At 42.1% G+C, this 22,506-nt stretch overlaps 2 protein-coding genes across 3 annotated transcripts; one reads left to right on the plus strand and one right to left on the minus strand.

Moving 5' to 3' along the window:
- The first annotated feature begins 32 nt into the window (after window positions 1-32).
- LOC308413114 (Golgi reassembly-stacking protein 2-like) lies at window positions 33-5,024 on the plus strand. The gene is made up of 10 exons (XM_080907909.1): window positions 33-219; window positions 945-1,025; window positions 1,134-1,337; window positions 1,414-1,500; window positions 1,593-1,723; window positions 2,029-2,161; window positions 2,427-2,553; window positions 2,665-2,772; window positions 3,143-3,265; window positions 3,663-5,024. Exons 1-10 carry the CDS (start codon window positions 157-159, stop codon window positions 3,935-3,937), a joined length of 1,332 nt encoding a protein of 443 aa, XP_080764035.1. The 5' UTR covers window positions 33-156; the 3' UTR covers window positions 3,938-5,024.
- Window positions 5,025-9,033: 4,009 nt separating this feature from the next.
- On the minus strand, window positions 9,034-21,987 carry LOC308383437 (serine/threonine-protein kinase tousled-like 1-B). Of its 2 annotated transcripts, XM_080861390.1 has the most exons (22): window positions 21,508-21,987; window positions 19,570-19,691; window positions 18,867-18,935; window positions 18,663-18,701; window positions 18,470-18,545; window positions 18,334-18,377; window positions 18,164-18,253; window positions 17,837-17,917; window positions 17,618-17,710; window positions 17,102-17,212; window positions 16,381-16,517; window positions 15,961-16,152; window positions 15,711-15,777; window positions 15,461-15,558; window positions 15,015-15,096; window positions 14,823-14,914; window positions 14,638-14,727; window positions 13,665-13,834; window positions 13,400-13,535; window positions 12,141-12,252; window positions 11,940-12,047; window positions 9,034-10,709 (listed from the first exon to the last, which is right to left on the minus strand). In XM_080861390.1, exons 1-22 carry the CDS (start codon window positions 21,632-21,634, stop codon window positions 10,560-10,562), a joined length of 2,286 nt encoding a protein of 761 aa, XP_080717516.1. In that variant the 5' UTR covers window positions 21,635-21,987; the 3' UTR covers window positions 9,034-10,559. The 2 variants fall into 2 exon arrangements, with proteins under 2 accessions (XP_080717516.1, XP_080717517.1); XM_080861391.1 differs by lacking the exon at window positions 18,663-18,701 and having other exon boundaries at window positions 21,508-21,986.
- Between the last annotated feature and the right edge of the window lie 519 nt (window positions 21,988-22,506).

Raw genomic sequence — 22,506 nt, forward strand, 5'->3', positions numbered from 1 at the left:
AAAGGCGTTGTTTCCTGCCACGTAATGACGCATGCGCATCAGTTCGCTTGTCGTTTGGCGACGTGTACCCGGTGAGTGGAAGTACTAAGGATTCTTAACTCGCTGGGTAACAAGCGGCCTTAAACCAAACTAAAAAGGCCTTAAAAGAGCAAAAGTATGGGTGGTTCGCAGAGTGTGGAGATACCGGGAGGAGGCTCCGAGGGATACCACGTCCTCCGGGTGAGTTTGTAGCTTCTATAGCCTGCTCTTAGCTCTTAGCTTAGCCTCCGGTCTGAGGCGAAGAATTCCCGGTTGTATGTGTTGACTTGAGGCCGGGGATGACTGCCGGGGCCTCCAGTCCAGCAAACCACCACGTCTGGGAAATGTGTAGTTTAAAGCTGTGTCAACCCAACACGCATCTTTAATCACGGTGTCTGTGTATGCCTGCTGCTCAGCTAGTTAAATATGCTTGCTGAAAGCAAAGAAACCGTAGGGCTAGTTGATGCTACGTCGCTAATTTGAATGACAGCTGCCAAGCTAGTTTTAGTAATAGACCCGTTATCAGACACTTATCTTGTGCACAGGGCTTTTTACCCTGTTTACATATGCTTAGCCTTTGATTAATCGACCAGTGAGCTAAAATGAGCGTTTAGTATTTGTCGTCCAGTAGTGGTAACAGTGATATCAAAATGGCAAACACAGAGGCTAGACTTGATAGCATGAGTGTAGGATGAGTAGGATTGACCCCCATCCTGATTATGGTTTTCACACAGTGGTATTTGTATACAGGGTAACTCAGATCAAAGGCTGATTTGACGTCTTTGTATCCTAGAAGTTGCTCATTTGTAAGCCAGTTGAGTCATGACTAGTTTGCATGTTGATCAGCGCGATTTATTTGGAGGAAACTTGAATTTCAATAAAGCATCACAGCCTAGCAGCTGAGGATATCCCTCATTTTCATACAGGTTCAAGAGAATTCGCCTGGGCACCGGGCAGGGCTGGAGCCTTTCTTTGACTTCATCGTCTCCATCAACAACACCAGACTGGTGAGAAAATGCAGCACTTGCAGCTGGCAGGATGAAATAAGAGCCTTATGGAAGGCTACAGTTCACCGTTGCCCCTTTCTCTACTTATGTTTGTTTCATTTTCTGCAGAACAAGGACAACGACACGTTAAAGGACTTGTTGAAAGCCCATGTCGAGAAACCAGTGAAGATGCTAGTTTACTCCTCAAAGACTCTGGAGCTGCGGGAGGCCACGGTGACCCCCAGCAACCTGTGGGGGGGTCAGGGCTTGCTCGGTGTCTCCATTCGCTTCTGCAGCTTTGAGGGAGCCAATGAGAACGTGTGGCATGTCCTGGTAGGTAGCCACAAAGGTTGTGTGTTGCATCATCTCCGTCTGTGTGATACAGCAGTAATTTTTCTATGTCTAATAGGAAGTGGAGCCTAATTCCCCAGCAGCCCTTGCTGGCTTGCGGCCACACACTGACTATATAATTGGAGCCGATACTGTTATGAATGAGGTTGGTTACCCATACTTATCTTGGTTCTTGCTGCTTTCACTCAATGTTACTAGTTCCTGAAGATTTACCTTCTTGTCCTCCTGTTTCTGCAGTCCGAGGACCTCTTTTCTCTAATAGAGAGCCACGAGGGGAAGGGCCTGAAACTGTATGTGTACAACACAGACACTGACAACTGCAGAGAGGTTGTTATTACACCTAACACTGCCTGGGGAGGAGAGGGCAGGTAATACACAGACTCCTGTTGGAATTTGTGTATTTTCAAAATAAGCGTCCTATTTATTTGCATCTGACATGATTAAAAATGGAAATGCATAAATATTATCAGCCAAGTAAGGTCAGCTATTTTTATTAATGATGATGTCCTTGAACAAATGAGCCAAAATGAGAATAAATAAAAAGGCCGATTTAAATCTCTTTTTAAAACATGAGCATAAAGGTGGTAAATTAAAGGTCTCAGACCAGGTGGATGTCAAATGATTTTCACTGGGGAACACTTTAGATTCTCAGTGTTCTTTTCCCCTTCTCTAGCCTTGGCTGTGGGATCGGCTATGGATACCTCCACAGGATTCCCACCCGGCCGTTTGAGGAGGGGAAGAAGATCAGTTTCCCTGGAACTTCTTCCAGTGAGCCTGTCAGTCCACTGAAAGACGGATTTACTGAGGTCAGAATGTACACATTTATTTAAAAAAACAGGGCAGTTTAAAGCTGCTTAAGTATGACTCTGTTGAAACTTTTTGTACCTGTGTCTTGGAGTTTGTGGGGCTATAAATCGATACCCACTATCAATCGCTTAAATTACTTGGTCTATGTGCAGGTACGGCATTGGAAGGGTTTGAGTGTTTGTTTTCATTTAGCATGCACACAGCCTGTTGGAGAGAACAGTTATGTTTTTCAATAGATTCAATGAAAATGTCTACCTTCTGCAGGTGCAACTTTCAGCAGTCACCCCTCCTCCTGCTGCACCTGCAGTTCCCTCTGGCCTTGAAGGGTCACTGTCTGCCCTGTCAATCAGCTCCTCAGCCCCACCCACCATGCCCAGCGAGCTGCAGACAGGTATGTCTGCACTTTCACTCACAGACGTTTGTTAAATCCACCAGTTTTAAGTTTGATACACGGCAGGAATATTCTCATCTAATGTTTAATGTCTCTCTTCTTCCAATTCAGGTTTGCCTACAGTCCCTCTTCTGCCCACCTCCACTAACCCCTCACTCACCCCTCTGCCTCCGCTGAATCCTGCCACTGCCGGCTTGAACCCAGCCACCACGCTACCAGGTGATTTCAGCAAGGTTCACACCCTTCCTCAATAAAGACACAAGTCTTTGTGTACACATTACACACATTCAGTGAATATATTCATGTTGACGTTTCCCACACTCAGAATGACTTTCCTTTACAAAGCCTCATCAACTACCCCCTGCCCTTTCTTCTCCCCTGAGCCTTCTTTTTTTTTGCTCACATCAGTGGCAATGGTGCTTTGTTATTTCTTTTGTTTTTTTAGTTGTGATTTGTGCCTAGTTTTACCTTTTAGAGTGGTTTACTGCATTAAAGCTGCACGCATTCTGAAGAGCAGTGTACATAAGACTGAGGAAGTCTAAGAACATGAATGATTATGGTGGTTGTGTGGATGTGTTTGCATTTCTAGGTCTGATACCCCTCCCAGGTAGCTTAACAGCGCTCCCTAACCTTCCCAACCTGCCAGTCCTAGATCTCAGTGGTGTGTCACTAGCAGGCGGCAGCACCTTACAGCCACCAGCAGGGATGACAGGTGGGTAATGAAGACTTTACTCCAGTCTTTGCTTTTAAGCTTATGGAATAAAGGATCAGTTTAGTTTTTGAAAATGAAATATTATTTAATTACTACCAAACCAGGGAAGAAGTCTTGTGGGTAAACTGCTTCAAGTCTGTTCAGTGAGCAAAACGCACTGTTGCATTTAGGCAGCTGAGTGTGATCAGGAGATGGTTTGTAGTCAGATCGTGATGGTAAAAACATGTTCATGCCAGCGTGTGTTGTGACCCTTTATTTCTCCAAATCTCTACAGAGCAGCTAAAAAGAAGGTGAAGTGAAAATGTTCTGTGTTTGAAAAGTTAACTTGAGTTTAAAAAAAAAAAAAACTAACATGAAGGAGGCACCTCAGTTATCCTCTCTTATCTGTCTTCAACAGTCCCATCTCTGGCTCCACTCCCACCCCTGAACCTTTCAAACCTGGCCACGTTGCCTCCTCTGCCCACCATGCTGCCCTCCCAGCTGCCTCCTGTCCTCTCTCAGGGTTTGACTCCCATGTTGCCAACTTCCACTGCCGCCCCTCCAGCTTCAGTTACTGTCACAGCAGCACACATGATTAATCCAGCCACCGAAGCCACAGCCCCCACAGAGGCAGGATCCACGAGCACCACGGAATCTCCAGCACCTACGGAAACAACACTAACGTCGTCATAACGTGGGAAATATGACTCCACTTCCCGTCAAACTTAAACACACCTGGTTTGGCTTATCCTTCCATCTGTCATTCTCCGTGTTTTCTATTTATTTGGCTAAGAGTGAACAGACGCATCAGTTCAGACACAGAGGTCAGCATGCTCACGGGCAAGGAAGCTTGTGTGGATGCAGAGAACGGAAAGCGCCTGTAGACTGGTCTGACTGCTGTGTCTGTATTCCCTGATGGCCATAACGCAGAGGAACTGTTAGCACTGCAGCTTGCCTAAGCTACTGCTTGCGGAAGATGAAGTCTACTCATTCATTTGTAGTTTACTTTTCACTTCTGCAGTTAGACAAGGCAAAGACCTCTGAGATTTCCGCCTTTCTTGTATGGAAAACCTCTCTGTTTAAGTTTTATATAACAATTTATGTTAATGGATCTGGATGATAAACAGTTTATTGAATTGCCAACATAATAAAGATAAAAACCGGGATTACAGCTGGAAGTAAGATGTTAAATGAATTAGTCCAGTCCAGAATGGAACTCACCATACTGGAAGAAATCAGACCATAAACCCAAGAAAAGAAATGTTTGTGCTGCTGAATAAACAAGTAAACAAATCCTGAGTGTGATCAACCAACAATTTCCTGTATCTTTTTTTTTCTTATTAGTTAATAGAACCACCAGTCAGTAGATTAATTTGAGTCATATGTATTCATTTTTTGTTGCTGTATGTCTCCACCCAATGAATGAATCTGCATTATTTTGCACCACCTTTGTGTTTTAAAATTTATTCCCCTTGTGTGTCTCCTTGTATATCCAAAATCTGTACTTCATACCATCTCAACAACACCGAGAACAGTGAGAGCCCGAAGGCCGTGCCAGAGGATACAGAGGTTTACAGAAACACGAGCTACTGAGTAGAGTGTGCACTTGCTGCTGGATACATTAAACTTGTGAGAGGTTTTTAATGCAGAGCATATCTCCTGGCATGGTCTGAGTGGAGTGGCAGAGCTGCAGTATGGCCACAAGGTGTCACTGTAACAGAACTTTCTGAGAATATCTGCAGTATGTACAGGGCACGCAATAAAGCCAAATTAATTTTAACAGCTGCCTTTGTGTGTCAATTTATGTTGTGCAATGTTTGTTGCTACTAGTGAAAGCTACTTTGCACTTTCAATGTCCCAGATAGACAAAAACAACATGATGAAGATGGCCAAAAAGAAAATACAAGAACAAACAAGGTATTATGGAAAACTGGTGCAGCAGGGCTTGTGTATGGGAAGCTAGAAGATTCAATATTCTGCATCTAAGCAGCATTTCAGAAACCCACAGAATAAATATTTGGGGAACAAAAGAAATTTACATCTGCCTAATAATTCAGTTGTAAAGCAAACATATACGAGGTGCTAAAGATTGCAGTCACCAGAAAACATGTCTTTCAAAATTTGATACACTTTTTCATAATTTTTAGACAACACCACATCGAAACAGTTTTCACATCATACACACAACCTGGAAAAAAACAAACAAAAAAAACACTACTTCTAGTTCATCACACACCTCATCAGAAAATAAAAAATGTGAAGTCTGCTCAGCCTTGTGTGGTCGTGTCACAGTGATCAAACAGTCTTTTTCATATTTCAAAAATGTGAAACATCTGTATACAGTAAACATTAAAGATTCTCCTATTAACACTGTACTCTTTAATAGCAGAAAACGTTATGGTGACCGCTGGGAATCTGATGTGATTGGGTTGTACTTTTTATCCCACTTTTCTCATTTTCATTTGAAAAACAAGACAAAAGCACAGTCCTTCCAGAAGCAAGTCTTACCACTCAGCAACTGTTCTGAAACACCTCTGGACAGTTATGTTGAAGCATGACTTAAATTAGCTTTAATTCAGTTATGGAGACATAAAAACAGAACATTTTTAACAGAGCTCATCGGCAGACCAACATCATCAGGCTATACCAGCTGTTTGCTGATCTATCTGTATCGCCCTTTATAAGCATTTAAAAGTGAAAAGATAAAAAGAAAGGTGTTGATGTTGCACAGTTTGTTCAGTGCAACTGGTATCAGTGTTAAAACTGTATAAGTTGGGCTCTAGTATTAAATCCCCAATCAAAATGCTTAAAAACAAAACACACACAGACACACAAAACTTGCTAATTGCATCAAAATGAAGTTTTAAAAACCTTTTCCACCTTTTTCAAACATCTACTGGTTCAAAATGTTCCTGTAAATTCTTCAAATAGCACCTCTCCTTCTGATAATATACATGTTGAATATGCATTGCATTGCTGGTCTCATAAGACTGCAATCTCATTTGTTTACACATTTTACAGTCTTGTGCAACGTAATTATAAGAATTAAATTTAAAACATCTTTACTAGAGCAATGCATGTGTCTTATAAGACTTGCAAACACTTGGTATTGGGAGGGGAAATGGAAAATTCTTCTAAATGAAAACACGTCTGTGAAAAAAATGGATACATCAACAAGTTACATTTCTGCTGAAATTTTTTAAAAACATCTATAAAACATCCCTCCTCTTAAGTTCTTGATGTTGATCTTCAATTCGCCTTTGAGTCTGTGCGTTCTGATCCAGCTCATACCATCACACCATGAGCCACAAGTGTGAGCAACCTTGATTCATGTGAAAGGAAGAAAAGAAAACATCCGTACTGTAAAAATATTTTGATTCTGCCACCTGTGGTTTCTGTTGTGTATCACAAGTACAAAATGTGTTGCAGTGAGTAAGAATGTGGTTAGTTTTGCAAAAGGAGCACATGAGCGTGGGGAATTGTAAGTAAACAGAGGATAATTATTAAAGGCTTTGCTAAAAGAGAGACTGACTGAATAAATAGGCTCAGGCTACAACATTTCCTATAGATAATGAGAAATTTGTGTTTGAGAAATGCAGAAAAAAGCTTTAATAAAAGCCTGAAAGTGAACAAAAACTCCAAATGTGTGAAAATAATGGCAAAAAAACAAAGTGAATTGAACTTCCTCCAGGTCCTTAATTAGGGGGAAATGACATCAGTGGTTATAGACGCTGCAGATGTATGTATACTGGTATAATACTCATACCTAAAATACTTATATTTTTAATATATATAAGCAATCACATACCCTATTCTTATGTGTAGTGATTACTAAAAACCTATTTTTGGCATTTAAAAGCGACTGTAGTTAGAAGTGACAGTAATTGTGGAGTGGAAAAGAGATCCTGCACATGCTTGAAACTTACCGAGCTGGAGGTTTATAAAAGGCAACGATACACAAACAGAGCTAATAAATCTGATGAAGGACAGCATGTTCTGTCTTTGTGGATACACACACTTTTTAGTTCTGTATGTTCAGTTTTATGCACCTCCCCCACTGATGCTGGGGGCCAAGATTAACCTAAGACATTCTCAAATTAACCTTGTAAAATTCAAACTGATGGCCTTCAAAATAAATTGTATGAATAAAATATCCATATTACTACAATCCTTTCTTCCCTCCATACCTTTTAACCACATTCAGGTGAGATTGTAATTGCACACTGTAACACAAGCCTGCTACAGCATTAAAATACACTCACCGGCCACTGTGTCGGGTACCCCATGTCACCTGCTTCTTTATCGGTTTTCTGCATTTTATCTGGGGGGGGGGGGGGGGGGGGGGGGGGGGAGGAGATCATATTTGATAACTCCAAAATCTTGTATTGTCCTACAATTGAACTGTAGGATTGAAATTTTGAAACAAAACTGAATTGTCAGAGGTCAGAGGATAATGGACAGGCTGCTTTGTGCCGATGAGGAAGTCAGATAACCACAGGTATGCAGAGAAGCGTCTTTAAGCACACAAAACACAGAACCCGGAGGCAGATGAGCTACAGCAGAAGAAGAACACACCAGGTGTCACTCCTGTCAGCTAAGAACAGGAAACTAAAACTTCACACGTGGCTTACCAAAACTGCGAAGCAGAAAACTGCAAACACACTGCCCAGTCAGAAGAGCCTTGATTTCTGTTGCGACGTTCGGATGATAGGCTCTCAATTTGGCATAAAAAACATGAACGCATGGGTCCATCCTGCCTTGTACCAGCAGTTCGGACTCAGTATCGACTGCTGAGTCGATACTTGCCTGTATATCATTACTGACCATGTTCATCCCTTTTATTACCAGTGTATCCATCGTGCCTGTATAACACACATCGCAAAACTCAATCATCTCAAACTGGTTTCTTGAACATGACAAGCTCGCTGTCAGCAGATCTCAATCTGTTTGGGATGTGGTGGAACAGGACATCGTCATCTTGGATTTCAGCCAATAAATCTGCTGCAGCTGTGATGTCATCATGTTAATGTGGACCAGAATCTCTGAGGAATGTTTCCAGCACCTTGTCAAATCCATGCCACAAAGACTTAGGGAAGTTCTTAAGGAAAAACTGTCTCCATTAGTGTAACTAATGAAGTGACTACCAAGTTTTTATATCTATCCATCTATCTATAGCTACGCATACATAAATATAAATATCGCACTTTCTTTGGCAATTACCACATGGGTGTTATCGCCTTCCTCCAGTCTCCATCTTGTTGCACTTCCACCAAAGTTACATAACCCTCCACAGGAAATATGGGTCGCACAGCAGGAACTAGTTCTTGTCAGGCAATCTTTTAACGACGAAGCCTAGCATCAGATTCCAAACATGATATGGCTTTTACTTTACTAATGGATGTATTTCTATTAAAACATGTTTTGCTGTGTGTACCTGATATTTCACACCGTTCTGTTCAGCAGATGAAAACAGAGGGCGGTGTGTTTGTTTCTTTTATTAAACTTGAAACTTGTTATTCCACTTCCTCACTTGCTTTCACTTTCACACAAGCCATGGGAGCTCCTCTCCTGCACTTTAATGCTCTTGTAATGTTTCTGAATTGATGTTGAGTTTCTCTGTTTGTTTTTTACCCATATGACAGCTAACATTTCAACAATCAATTCAGGATAAATGTTTAAATTAAAGCATTATTTTTATCAATCCCCTTATCACTTGCGGCACATAAAATTCTTACCAATCCGGGATCCACGTTGCCTACATTTGTGAGGGCTTAAAAGGCACAAAACCATACAGGTAAGTGTTTTATTTAGACAATGACAACATTTGGATATATCCACTCAAACTCTAGCCGCAGTAAATCTTGCTGCAACCGCAGCCAACCTGGAGCGTGCACACTTCTGCTGGCATGAACATTTCTCACTACACAGCGCACTGGGCCTTTGCTCTATAGGTCTGTCGGACTTTTACATCAAAATAATCAAAAAAAAGTTTTGTGGGTGGGAAATAGACCAAAAAAAACAAAAACACAGAGGCTGAATGTTGGTGGCAGAAGAATGTGTTGCATTCCCTTGAACAGCACAGCGGGCGTCTTATTTTATAAGAACAAACAAAAAATCCTCTTAACACAGTTCAAGTATGCACATATGCGAGGTGAAAATCATTCACAGACGTGTTACAAACTAAAAGCGACACTTATAGCAGCAAACTGAGAACAGCTTTCAGGAGGAGATACAAATTAAATGGAGCTAAGTGGTAGCAAGGAAAAGCCTCAATATTATTGATCTGCTAATGATTGACGTCTCCTGCACGCGAAATCTACAACCAATTCTGCGTCCTGATGACAGCAACAGCTGATCCAGCCCCCCGCCCCCTCTTCTTCAGGAGAGCTGGTGGGCGGGCGGGGGGTACAACATGACGGATTTTTTTTACCTGAACAAAAAACGATTAAGACAGATTCACAGATCCACTTCCTGTAGACCTCAATTATGTTGTAAAGCAACAAAAAGGAGGATAAAAAAAAAAGTAAATGGAAGTGAAATTTGATGAAGCGGGAATAAAGCCCACATTGCAGTGCTAAAAGCCAGCTAGGAGACCAGATGAAGGTAATCTGGATTGGAAACGCAAACTGAATCCAGAAATATGTAATTTTTTTCCTTTTTTTTTGTTTTTAAACATCAAGTCTGATAAAGGTTACGTGGTCACTTCAGAGTCCTCGTCTCAGATCACTTTTTAAGTTAATCCCTGTGGGGTGCAGATAGGAGGCTACAGGTAAAGTCATTCGGGCGTCTCATTAAAATGAATTGCAGGTCGCCTCAAACACCGGTGCCTCCTCTGCGTGTCCGTTAACCCCCATCTTCTGACCCCTGCTGGTCAGCGCCCTCATTAGCATCGAGACTGTAACTGCAGCGTTATGTTGACGTGAGTTTTAGCCACCTCATGAGGTGTTTTATTACGTGCGTGTGTCTACATGTAGATGTATATAGAGCTACGAGAAGGGAGCAGGTCATTTAATGTCTTTTAAGGAGTTAATTCCTTAAACAAATCCTCTAGATTCATCGTCGTCATCTGCTTTCCGCTCTTCTCCCCATCTATTCCTTCGCTTTATACTCCGTCTCCTCTCTCACGTAATTGAGTTCAAGAGCATGATCAGCCTTTACTTCCTCTCATTTTTCCATCTTTTCTCCTGTTCTGTTGCTAATGTATCCATTTTAGCAACAGCTCAGGTGGAGAAAAAGAAAAAACAAAGATCCACATCTACTAATCGATGAACATTCCTGCCTCAAGACTGGCCAGACGGTCCCATCAGAATGTTAGTCAGTAGGTGGGAAGAGATGAGGCGGAGGGCTGCAGAGAGCCGGAGGAGTTTGAGCGTCTCATGTGAGGGAGGAGGTAGGTGTCCGAGCACAGCTGGTGAACGTCGTACCTATCCTCCTTGCGATAGGCCAGACAGCGGCGGATAAACGCCTGCAGAGCACAAAAGAGCACAAATTAAAATGATAGGAGACATATGCTACTCTACCTTTTGTTACTGTTTGCCACTAATTTAGATCCTATTTATGAAAAGGCAATATTATCAGCTGCTTCTCCAGTAAGTCTCTCACAGGTGAACTGCGGGTGGCTGGGTATTCTTATTCTGCTTTTAACATTTCTCCACCAGCTATAGGCTCTCATTTGAGTGTCACTCCAGCTTGCAGCAAATTTTCAGGCCAGAACACAGACTACTGTCAGCTACTTCAGCTCTGAAATTTGTAGTCGGAGTCTAGTGTAGGACGAGATCCTCTCTGGAGAAACAGCTGAATGATATCAGGGTAGGAAACAAGACGTGATAAAGGAAGGGGCGTAGCTAGCAGCTAGCTAAAGAAATACTAAAATGAATCATGTGTGTCTGGCTGTCCCACCCAACTAAAGTCGAGGAATAGGAAACTACTGGTTGCAGCTGACTCAGATGAACGAACATGTGTCAACGTGTCGCTGGACTGCCAAACTAAATCTCTGTTAATTATTAACACATTAGTGTGCAGCTGTAGCCAAAACTGCAACACAAGTCTCACCCTGCTTACGCTTAAAAAAAGAAAAAATCATCTTGAAATGTGAGAAACTAAAACCAGTGAACTTTTCTGATTTCTTTCACACCACAGACAAATAGGTCATTACATTTGTGTTAAAATAATATAGAAGTTTATCTCTTCAACTACACAAGGTTTGCCTCGATTTAATATCTCTAAATTTCGCCAGATGTGATTATTTACTGATGGACTGTTTCATGTCACTTTGGGTTTTACAGGATTTTGCATTACTGTCAAACAGCAGATCCATTTGTCAGGTATTGAATTACCTGCGCCCAAAACAGACGTCCCAGCATGGTTATTAAATCTATGGATATTCCTTTTAGATGGGTGTAAAATATAGAAGATTTTATCCACAGCGCCCTCTATTAACTCACCATTAAGATGCTATGTGGTTAAAGGTCATTAGGAGATGCCATTTACAGGCTACTTTTCAGTCCCGAGTTTCAGCTTTATTGCATTAATGTTGAAATATTGCATCACTATGAACATAATGTTCGTGCAATTTGAGATATCGAGCAACAGGAGTAAAACTAAGCGCAAGCAGCATCCATTTTATAGCAGCTGTATCAATAAAGGTGATGTAAATGCCCTCGTGTGTCTGTAAACGTGTCTGTGTGTGCGTTACCTTTGCCTCTGTGCTGGCCTGTGGTTTCGCTGGGAACTGGACCTCTGTGGCTTTGAGGATGGTGTTTTCCTGGAGGATGTCCTGCTGTGACTGATTGTGACCAAACGGCTGTAAAAACAAAACACAAGATTCAAATTCAAAATGTTCATGTCACTTCATCTGACATTGGATGTTGTGGTGCATGGTGTTACGATGCGGCACCTTGCGTCCATAGAGGCACTGGAAGAAGATCACTCCCACAGACCAGACATCCACCTTGTTGGAGATCTTAGGTGGTTCCTTCCCCACCACAAAGCACTCTGGAGGAAGGTACCTAAATACAAGATTAAGCAAACAGATTTTTAAAAAAAGGACATCGGCTATCAGATTAGAACTATATGACATTATCTTTAAAAAACTGAATTGAGCTGCTTCCATACGCGGGCAGGTCGGTAGAGGTGTGATCTCTCCTGGCACAATCTACACACTCAGACATACCACAACTACACACTTGCATACAGAGCACCAGCTGTTCGACAAGAGGCCAAAATTTGGGGCTTTGTGCATTTTTTTTGTGCTGCAAATTTATTTATAAATAAAACTATACGCTCTGACTTACAGAGGACTAAAAGTGCTAAAATGAATTTTCAATTTGTCTCATTAATCTCGACCAAACCAATTTGCTCAGGAAGACAAAACAGTAAAATCAATAAGACATCACTAGTCAGTTAGAACATAGGATAATTATATAACCATTCACTGAGTGGTGAGGGTCAACAGGGGTTTTGAAAATTGTGTGCCTGGAGCAGGCTTTCCTTAGTGGGTACGATGCATTTTGATCATTCGGTCAGTTAATAGCTGGCTTTCGCAATGCATTCTGGGATACCTGATGGTCCACATCACCACTCCCATCAGTCCATTATTTGAGACATATGCAAGGTAACCAATCAGACGTTGACGAGCTGTAGCGACAGTTTAAACGATTTCATGCTGCACTGCAGCACACGAATCAGGAAATAATTACAGTGAAATACTTCAATGTTTTTAGATAATAAACAAATATTTTCAATAATTATTGATAAATTTATTTATGATCTATTTATTTCCTTACTTTCAATTGAAATTCATTTCTGACACATTTACATAAATAAATACATCTGTGAATAATTATTTCGGCACTTTTAGCCCTCCACTGTTTCCTTCTATGCGATAGCATGCTGCATGTGACATCTTTGTTATTGTTCTTCTCATGTGGGTAAGTTCAGGACTGTAACCTGTGCAGATCCATACTTGACTCTATACCTACCATATTTCAGTCACAATTCACCGTACAGCTTATTAGTAGCGCAGAGACACAATTTATACACGACATACGCCCACAGATTTAGTGCGCTGTCTCTTTCAGGTAATCTGCAATCATGGGTTTAACCTGTCTGTCAGTCTGGGAAGAGTATTAGCGTGTGTGTGTGTGTGTGTGTTACCAGTAGGTGCCCGCTCCCTGTGATGTGAGATCCATGCCGTCAACACCATAGTTGTCATCGTCCATTATCTTGGACAGGCCAAAGTCTGTGATTTTGATTTCTCCACATGCTGTACCATCCACCAGCAAGATGTTACCTAATTGCCACAAACGCAGGAGATTCAGTAAGTGTTTAACAATCAGATATCCTGCTTTAACAGTGAAACACTAAAAATCGTTAGAGGAACAACAATTGACTTTGATTTCATGTCAACCAGGAGACTAACCAGGTTTCAGGTCGTAGTGGATGATGGGGGGTTTGATTTCATTGAGGTAGCGCAACGCGCTGACAATTTGCATGACAATGGAGCGTGCCTCTTTCTCTGACATTAGCTTGTTTTGTTTCAGGTAGAAGTCCAGGTCATTTCCTTCACAGAACTCTAACACCGTGCAGAACCTAACAAAGACACATGCACATGGTTACATACAGAGGAAAACAAACAAAAAAAAACAACAACAAAAAAACCCGATGAACAAACAAGACGAGAACAGTCTTTGCAACTTCAGCTTGTCATCAGTTTAGTGATCCTTAAGTAGCTAGATACACTGATTAACCAGTATACCTTTCTCTCAGGAGATGGAAAGCCTAGAGGCTAAGAAGAGACATTTCCTTCCCCCATATGTAGGTCAGAGGTCAGGGTCAGGACTTTGTGCTATTTAATGAGACCGATCTCAGTTTCCAGCCATGTAAGCGAGCTGCTTAGTTATCCAAGGAACACTTTGCAAAGTCGGTACAATATGAGCAAGAGTAACCTCAGAAATATTTAAACTGTCTTTCTGGACAAACATATAATGCCCTCATTTAGGTATGTGAGACTGGCTGCCACTTCCTTTAAGCACCCTCCGAGTCTGGGTGACTACAGCTCATGTGCTGAGTTAACACCCACAGACAGAAGTTAAACCTTCAAAAAATAACATCCATTGTCAGAGCACGTTAACACTGAATCATACATTCCACTGTGATTTTCTAATCTGATACCACCCTGAACTGGAGCCTCGAGGCACAACACAAACAATTCATGCATTATTTGAATATTTACTGGGTTTGGTCTTTGAGAAGCTTCAACACTAACTAGTGTGCACCATGCTGGTTTACAGCCATTAGAAAAAAAAGTTTTTAACACAGTGCTAAGAGAGGCGCATCCTGAGGATATGTGAACCCAGCAGGGCAGCAGCTGGCAGATGTCACAGGTCACTCACGTGTCAGTATCCAGGGAAAAATAGTCATACAGTTTGACTATTCTGGGATGGTCCAGCTGCTTGTGTATCCGGTACTCCCTGCATGCATGCCTAGAAGGGAAAATGTGTCAAAACAGCATGTGTAAATAGGGAAACATGTTGTCTTTGTGGACCTCAATTATTTTGTGTCTGTGGATGAGACCTACTTGTGGTAGTTCTCCTTTTTCTCCTCTCTCCAGTTCTTGTTGAGCTGGTGGATTTTAACAGCAGCATAGCGCTGCTCAAACAGGTCAAAGGCCTGCACGTGAAAGGAAAGCACACTCAGACATTTTGTCTGTAAACATACATACGCCCAAAGAGAAAACAGGAAAAGCGCAGTCCTTCCACAAAGACAATACCTTATAGACTTCACTGAAGCCGCCCCTGCCCAGCAGGTGCAACAGAAGGTACCTCTCATTCAGGGTGGGATGGTCTTTAAATCTGAGTGAGAAAGATGCTTAGTGAGCAAAAAAAATTAACACAGCATAAAAAAATACTAACCATTCATACATTCAGGATGTGTGAAGTTTCTATTATATCATCTGCCTTGTGATACAGCAAGTTTCGGTGCCAATGAATGAGGAATTAACCTAATGAGTACACAGCTGCTCAAGGCAATCACCAACTTCTTTGTGATTTATATTCATTATGTGACCACTTGATGATTTTATTACACATTAATTTTGTTTTCATTCATCGGCTCTACTAAATGACCACTGTGGAAAATAATACTAACGCTCATCCACAGTCACGTCTTAACTGTCAGTAAACAAGATCCTTCAGCGGGGTTGCCGAGTACACTTACGCTGAGCTGTCCTCGTTGTTTATCCTCTTCAGCTCTCTGATATGAAGGTTCCTCACCCTCTCCAACCGCTCCAGCTCTGCTTGGATCTCTGCCTCCTCCTGGACAACCATGAAATTCAAACATTTTACAGTTTAAAAGCGTTTCACTCATAGTTATGGTCAAATTCTGCTTTTAGCAGAATTTTAACAATGTTTTCACAAACAGTTGGTTTATTAGCTGATGCTTTTTTTCCTTTTTTTTTAACACTCACCTTCTTCAGATGTCCAAGGCGGAGCTTAAAGATTTCCTCCTGCTCGTGGTACTCAGCGAGGGTCAGTCTGCCAAAACACATAGAAATCGAATTTTCCTAATTCCAAATGACACCACTGCTAACCACGGCTTTCAGTAACTTTAAAAAAATAAATATTCAAAAGTGAAAGTTAAAACTACCCATAGAAAACAATGAAGAGAAGTTTAGTATCATTCTCACAGACAGCATATACTTATTTCATTGTACTCACAGCTGGGGCAAGGAGGGTTTCAGGAAGGGGTCAGAATCGTTGCCGTTAACCACCTTCGTTTTGCGCTGCTTGGGCTCAGATGCGGAGGCCACAGAGAGGGAGGGAGCTGCAGGGTTTGGAGGCTTCCTCTTTGCCAGCAGCTTCCTTTGGCGCTCTATGTCCTCTCTCTGCTGGTTGATGCCCTCCTGCTGCCTGTGTAGAAAGAAAGGCACAAACAAGAAATGGATCATACGGCAAACACTAAGGCTGGATATAGACAACTCATCGCTGTTTATATTCTTGGCTGTGAAGTGAAGCTTGCACAGAAAAATCACTTGTGAAAAAAATGGTTTTTTTTCCACAAAGAATCCAAACACAGTCAACTATAAATAATAGTTGACTGTGTTTGATTTAAAAACAAAACAAAAAACAACACATCACTTGATCAGGTTCTGGAATGCGTATCCGTCAGTCCACTGCTCTGTGTAGGATGCTCCGTGTCTGACGGTGGTGAAGTGGCCGAGACGGAGGCGATCCTGCATGCTCTTCTCGCGACATGACTGCTTCTCCTGAGTGCTCTGTGGGCAAAAACAAAAAACACAACAAAAACAGGCAGGCACACAGTTAGAACAATGGCTCTGTTGTTGAAGTATCTTAGCTGAGGCTTGATACGGTTTTCAATTCAAGCTAAGGACTCTAGCAAAATATTCCAGTGATGAACCCTGATCAATTACCATGCAGACTAAAAGCAACGTTTAAATATTATGAAACAACACAACTCTGAACTAAGAGAGGTTGTTTAAACACCAAGTCCTTCCACCACTGTGATACTACATTTATCTCAGTGGAATCCAAATGAGAACAAGTGGCTGGTGAAGATGTTCAAAAACCTACCAACCGAAACACGCTTTTCTTTCTCTCAGCAGCTGTACAACCACAGCAAAGCTAAAACACCAGAGAACACTGGACTAAGAAATGTATTTTTCTTTAATGTCGTCACCTTTGCAAACAATAAGCTTCACGTTTACTCAGTAAACATTAGCTAATACATGGTAACACACTCCTGCATCATCTCCTCTTTCACATGTTAAAGAGAAACGATCAGCTTTAAATGTAGCATGTTGTTTTTTAGCCAAATGTATGTATGTGTATGAAAACACACCTTTTCTATGAGCAGCTTCTTGCTCATGGTGATGCACTTGTTGAGTCTCTCCTTGTATTTCTCCAGGAGTTTTTGCTGTTCATCAATCTGCCGTCGCAGGTCACAGTTAGCCTGTTAAAAAACAAAACAAAGAGGAACACAATGAAAGACTGTTTACATGTAATATAAACCTAGTGTGATTTTGAAAATCTTGGTCCACTACAATCATGCCTACTTGCCAATCAATCAACTGGACATGGCAACAAAAACCTTGACATATGGTCTAGATTATTTAAAATGATGCTAGCCAGCCAGACCAACAAGTTTAGTTTGGATCCATCTTCATGTAAACACTCAGTCAACATAAATGTTTTACAAGTCAGAGCCAGGCACTAAAGGCACTTCCTCTCCTTTGAAAGTAACCCTGAAGATTAAAGCATACTGGCCAACTGACTGATATGGAGACTACAGCCCCATGCGATCTGAACAGCCGTCCATCCTTCATCAACTGCTGATCAACACGGAGATCTAACTCACCCTGAGCAGGTCATCTATTCGCCCTTCTTTCTTTTCCAGGTCCAAACTTTTGTTGCTCTCCAGGGCAGCGAGTTTTAGGCCCGTCAGTTCAGTCTAAAAAAAGCCAAATAAACAGACACCAGTAAGAGACGACAACTGCCTGAATAAAAATTTAAAAAGAAGCAGAAGAAGAAGAAGGAAAAGGAAAAAAGCCTCATCATGTCAGTGTGTAATTCTTACCTGGACACATTTGCTTGAGGAAGCTTTGAGATTGTGCTCTCCAAAGCACAGACTAGTAGGTGAGGAGCTATTCTGCCGGATCTACGCACACAAAAGTTTTGTTATAAATATTAAATTTACAGACGTTTACTTGTACACAATGCCAATAATCGATCAAGTAAGTCTGATCCCTGAGCAAGACTTTTAGAGGACACATGCTTATTTGCTTATCATATTGTTTTCTTAAAGTGTACTAGAGTAGCTTTGGAGAATTCACAGTGCTAAATAATCCTTATTTGGCTGACACTCGACTTTGGTGAAGCCCCAGTTCATCCCTCAAATACTCACGATGGAGCCTGGGGCAGAGTGTGAGTTCTGCGGAGAGCGGCGAACTGATGGGAGACCTCTGACTGGACTGGAACCATTTCCACCCTGGAACTTTGAACAGAGGATAAACTTAAGACTTAAGAAAGAGGTTCGAAATGATAAGAAGAAAGAGCAGTTTTTGTAATACTCACATCAAAATAGTCACTGATCTTGGGCCCACGTGTCGAGGTCTTTCCTGCAAAAACAGAACAAAACAGTTCAAATTCAATGTCAGCCATCAATAACCCCCCCCGAATCATGCTGCTTTAACGCAGACATCCACCATACCTTGACTACTCTCTGAATAGGTATCAGCTTTCCTTTTTCTCCCTCTGGACGACTCAGAGTGCTTCTTCTCCGGAGTCTGTAAATAGATATGAAACAAAAAAGAAAAGCATGAATCCCCTGTGTTTTATCTAACAAGGCAGGATCTTGTGGTGGTGTTCAGCAGGAAAGAGCAGCAGGAAGGAAGAGTACATACTGAGTAGGCAGGAGAGCTCCCTCTTTTCAAATCAGAGTTCTAGAAAGAGAAAAGAGGGAGAGGTGGAGGTAGCAGGAGAGGCAGAAAAGAAAGAGTGGGCAGTGCAAGGAAAACACTGACAATATGGCTATGCTTATAAGCACATATTACTGTGCATCTCTTTATTAAGTGGTGTAATATGCTCTGACTGTATGTGAGTTTCACCTCTGACTCTTTGTCACTAGATGATCCCAGACTTCCATAGCTGTGGTTAGAGGATTCATTAGCCAGACCCTATTCAGAGCAAGAATTCAAACACAGAGAACAAGAGAACAGTCAGCACAAGTCAGCTATTCAAGTTCTATAATGATCACTAAACGTAAACAGCAGTAAAACAAAAGCTGAAGGCAGGCGACGCGGCTGGCTCATCTGACAGGAATCTAGTCTCTGCAGTCCTAAGGTGTGTCACTTGGATCTCTTCCAAATCATGAACATTTCCAGGAACTATGACCTCCTTTTTAGGAAAACAGGAACTTTTTTGCCTGCTTTTCCACTAGCAGGAACACGTGTTTGATTTTTACTTCTGGGATTGTGACGTAGCGCTTTTTGGCAACTTCTGATCATGGTGGGAGTTAGCCATTGCTGCTTTAACTTCCGTAAAGCATGTTTTCTACAGCTAGCAAGTACCAATTGTCAACTAGATTGGATTGGCAGTTTTTTTCCCCCTTACACACTCAAGCTAATTTCTCATGTAGCTCCTACAGTAGGGAAAAACAAAGGCATTTACAGCTCTGTAACGAGTCAAGAAACAAAGACACACAAAGGGAAATTTTCTGAAGAAGTTTTTGTGCACTAGCTAACTGTTTTTGAGCAAGACATATGAAAATGGAGGCTTTATTTATTTATCTCTTCTTCTGTACTGTGTTACCTTAGCACCGCCGCTCATGCTCCCAGTGCTGCCTCCCGTGTTGCCGCTGACAGCTCCTGTAAACCTGGCCTCCAGCAGCTCCTGTCTCCTGGGGTCCAGGCTGTGCAGCTCCTCCATTGGGCCTGGAATGACGACAAAAGCACAATACAGTGAGACGCTTATATTATCACCCATAATCGTGCTATACAGAATTAGAGCAGAACACACTGCTGTGAAAAAAAAAAGAATAAAAATACCCAAAAGGAATAAAAACGAGCGCAGGAAAATACATAAGCCGACAGTATCAGGGATGGGATGAGGAAAAATTAGAAGGAGAATAAAAATAGAAAAATGCATTTCATTCGACTGGGAAGGAGGCAGCCCTTCAAAAGACGTGTTTGCAATATATATGCTGGAAATTACAGCAGCTGAGTGACACTGTAAGTACAAACAGAAAGCATGGAGGTCATTTTACACCTAGAGAAATGGGACGAGAACAGACCGCGCTGGCTTGAGTCTGCCAACACAAAAATTGTCAGCTGGCCCATCTACAGTATTGTTTCTTTAAAAGTTAGCCTGTCACACATCCTCATTGCACTGTCCTCAAGCAGTTTAACATTTCAGGATTTCAGTACTTCTGAACATTTGCAGATGGAGGAAAAATAACAAGTTGCTACATCACTCAAAAAAGAAGCAGACGGCAGCAGTGTGTCTAATTGAAATGCTACACGTGTGCATCAGTTCTCCTCACCCTGTTGAGTAATAAATATATATATATATATATATATATATATATATATATATATATATATATATATATATATATATATATATACATACATACATACACACACACACACACACATATATATCTCACACACGCTCAGTCAGACTGGGCCTAGAACAACCAGTTTCCCAAGTGAGAGGAAGGCTGGTCTTCATACTCCCTGCTGTATGCTGCAAGTGTTTGTTTCCTTATTGGACATTTCCTGGCTGTCATCTTTACACAGCTTCTGGCACAGGGGCAAGCCTTAAAAGGCATAATGGACATTATGAAACCTTTGTGCAGTCAAACTGGGAGCACAACAAAATATCAATAGTGTGTAGGGTTATTTTAGGACAGACAACATTTGGGTTAAGTGATCTATAAAGCTAGACCTTCGTGTTGGGAGAATTATTTTGTCTATTTGGACATTATTGTTATTGGTCTTGCGTAAAAAAAATATTTTAATAAAAAAAATAGTCTTGAACATGTATCCTATATCGGTATGGTACCTATTACGCATATTTTGATACGCATATTCGGACTAACTTCGTAACATCGTCGCTGTCTCAGTAATTTTCCTCTGCCCTATAACTAATGGCCTTAGCTGGAAGAGTCTAAACGATTGCTGATATTTGCCCAGTTTTGTCACATTACATCCAGCAACTCCGAGTCACAAGTAAATAACATCACGTCAACAACATAGCAAAAGACGTGGAACAACAAATGCGCCCAAACTGGTTTAAAAAAGTGCAACCCACGGCCTGTTTGGCAGTTCAAAGTAGCGGGGTCATGCATTACAGCGCATTAATGGATGCATGCATAGCTGCGTTGTTTAATATTCCACTAGAAGCTGTTGACAGGATGTTACAAACTGCTACAAAAACACTGTTTTCGGATCGACGGCGATCGAGTGACAAGAGATCACGAAACATGACAGCGAAACAAAACGAAACAACAAGCTAGCACTGCCTTTGTGCAAACACGATAGCCCGTTGCTACTTAGACTGGCCATCAACTGAACTGACAGCTGACATTTGGCTTCCAATTCACGGCATCACTGAACTTGACATCCATTTTTTTTTACTTGAACAAACGCTAGCTCGACACGGCCAAAATAATCCACTTCTCGGGGGGGAAAGAACGCACTTTGGGGAGAATGCGAGCGGGTCGTGCACTTGGGTGAGCTGGTGTACCTTCCTTGCTCTTTGCGGTCGCCGTTATTTGTGGTTGAGAAATCGTTGGGGACGAGGAGAGCTGCGACCAAGATGGCGTCGCCTCCAAACTTCCACCACCACTTCCACTGTTACTTTGGACACTCATGAAGCCACTTTACCGCCGTGAGGAGCCAGCGTACACACTGCCGTTCGCGGAAATCCCGAACTCGCGTTCATGGTTCTTGACACCTGCCGTCGCCAAACGGGCCGGTAAACGTGAGTAACTCCGTGGCTGTCGGAGTCGCTAGACGTCTCGCATTTTGTGCTCCGTGCGGGTCCTGCGGAGGAGCGGCTTCTTTCGAGACTCGTTGAAACCGATCCAACGTAACCTTTGCATGATGACCGCACGCGCGCCTGTCAGCATCCAGTTCGCGAGCGGAGCTTTGATTCTGGTAGGCGAGGCTATCGCGAGGCTCGCGCGCGCCTAGCTGCGCGGTGGGGGGATGGCGTGACACCGAAACAGACACTGATCTGGGATCATTTTACCCTCCTCCAAAGTAGCCCGAGGTTCACCGGAAGGCGCTGCTCAGCGTCGACCTGAGAACAGCTCCTTGTTTTGGTGAAAACAACAAGCACCCAAAAAAAAAATGGCCGAAAGTTCGTGTCTGCTTAGATAGAAGGAAGGGAAAGATAAACGCGCAGTAGGCTTTATGTACACACATAGTCATACAAACTGACTTTATGTTCGTAGATATGCGCACTACTGTAAGTAGTACGTACAGTGTGCCAGTTTAATTAGGCAGCAGGGAGTGAGCGTGTGGGTCTGTGTGATGACTGAGTAAATGTGTTACAGTAGGCAGGGCTGTGGTCTTGATATACTGTTGTTTCAGTCTTGAACTAAAAGTTGCGGGGAGGAGGAGGGAAGGAAGGTATGGGGGGGTGCAGGTGGTGGGAGGATAGTGATGTGGTCTGGGCTATAAGGTCTTTTGTTCCAAAATTGGTGCAGTGCATCAAAATGCCTTTGCTGTGTTGTAAGGC

This window comes from Rhamphochromis sp. 'chilingali' (genome assembly GCF_963969265.1).
Source record: "Rhamphochromis sp. 'chilingali' genome assembly, chromosome: 16".
NCBI classification, from domain to species: Eukaryota; Metazoa; Chordata; class Actinopteri; order Cichliformes; family Cichlidae; genus Rhamphochromis; species Rhamphochromis sp. 'chilingali'.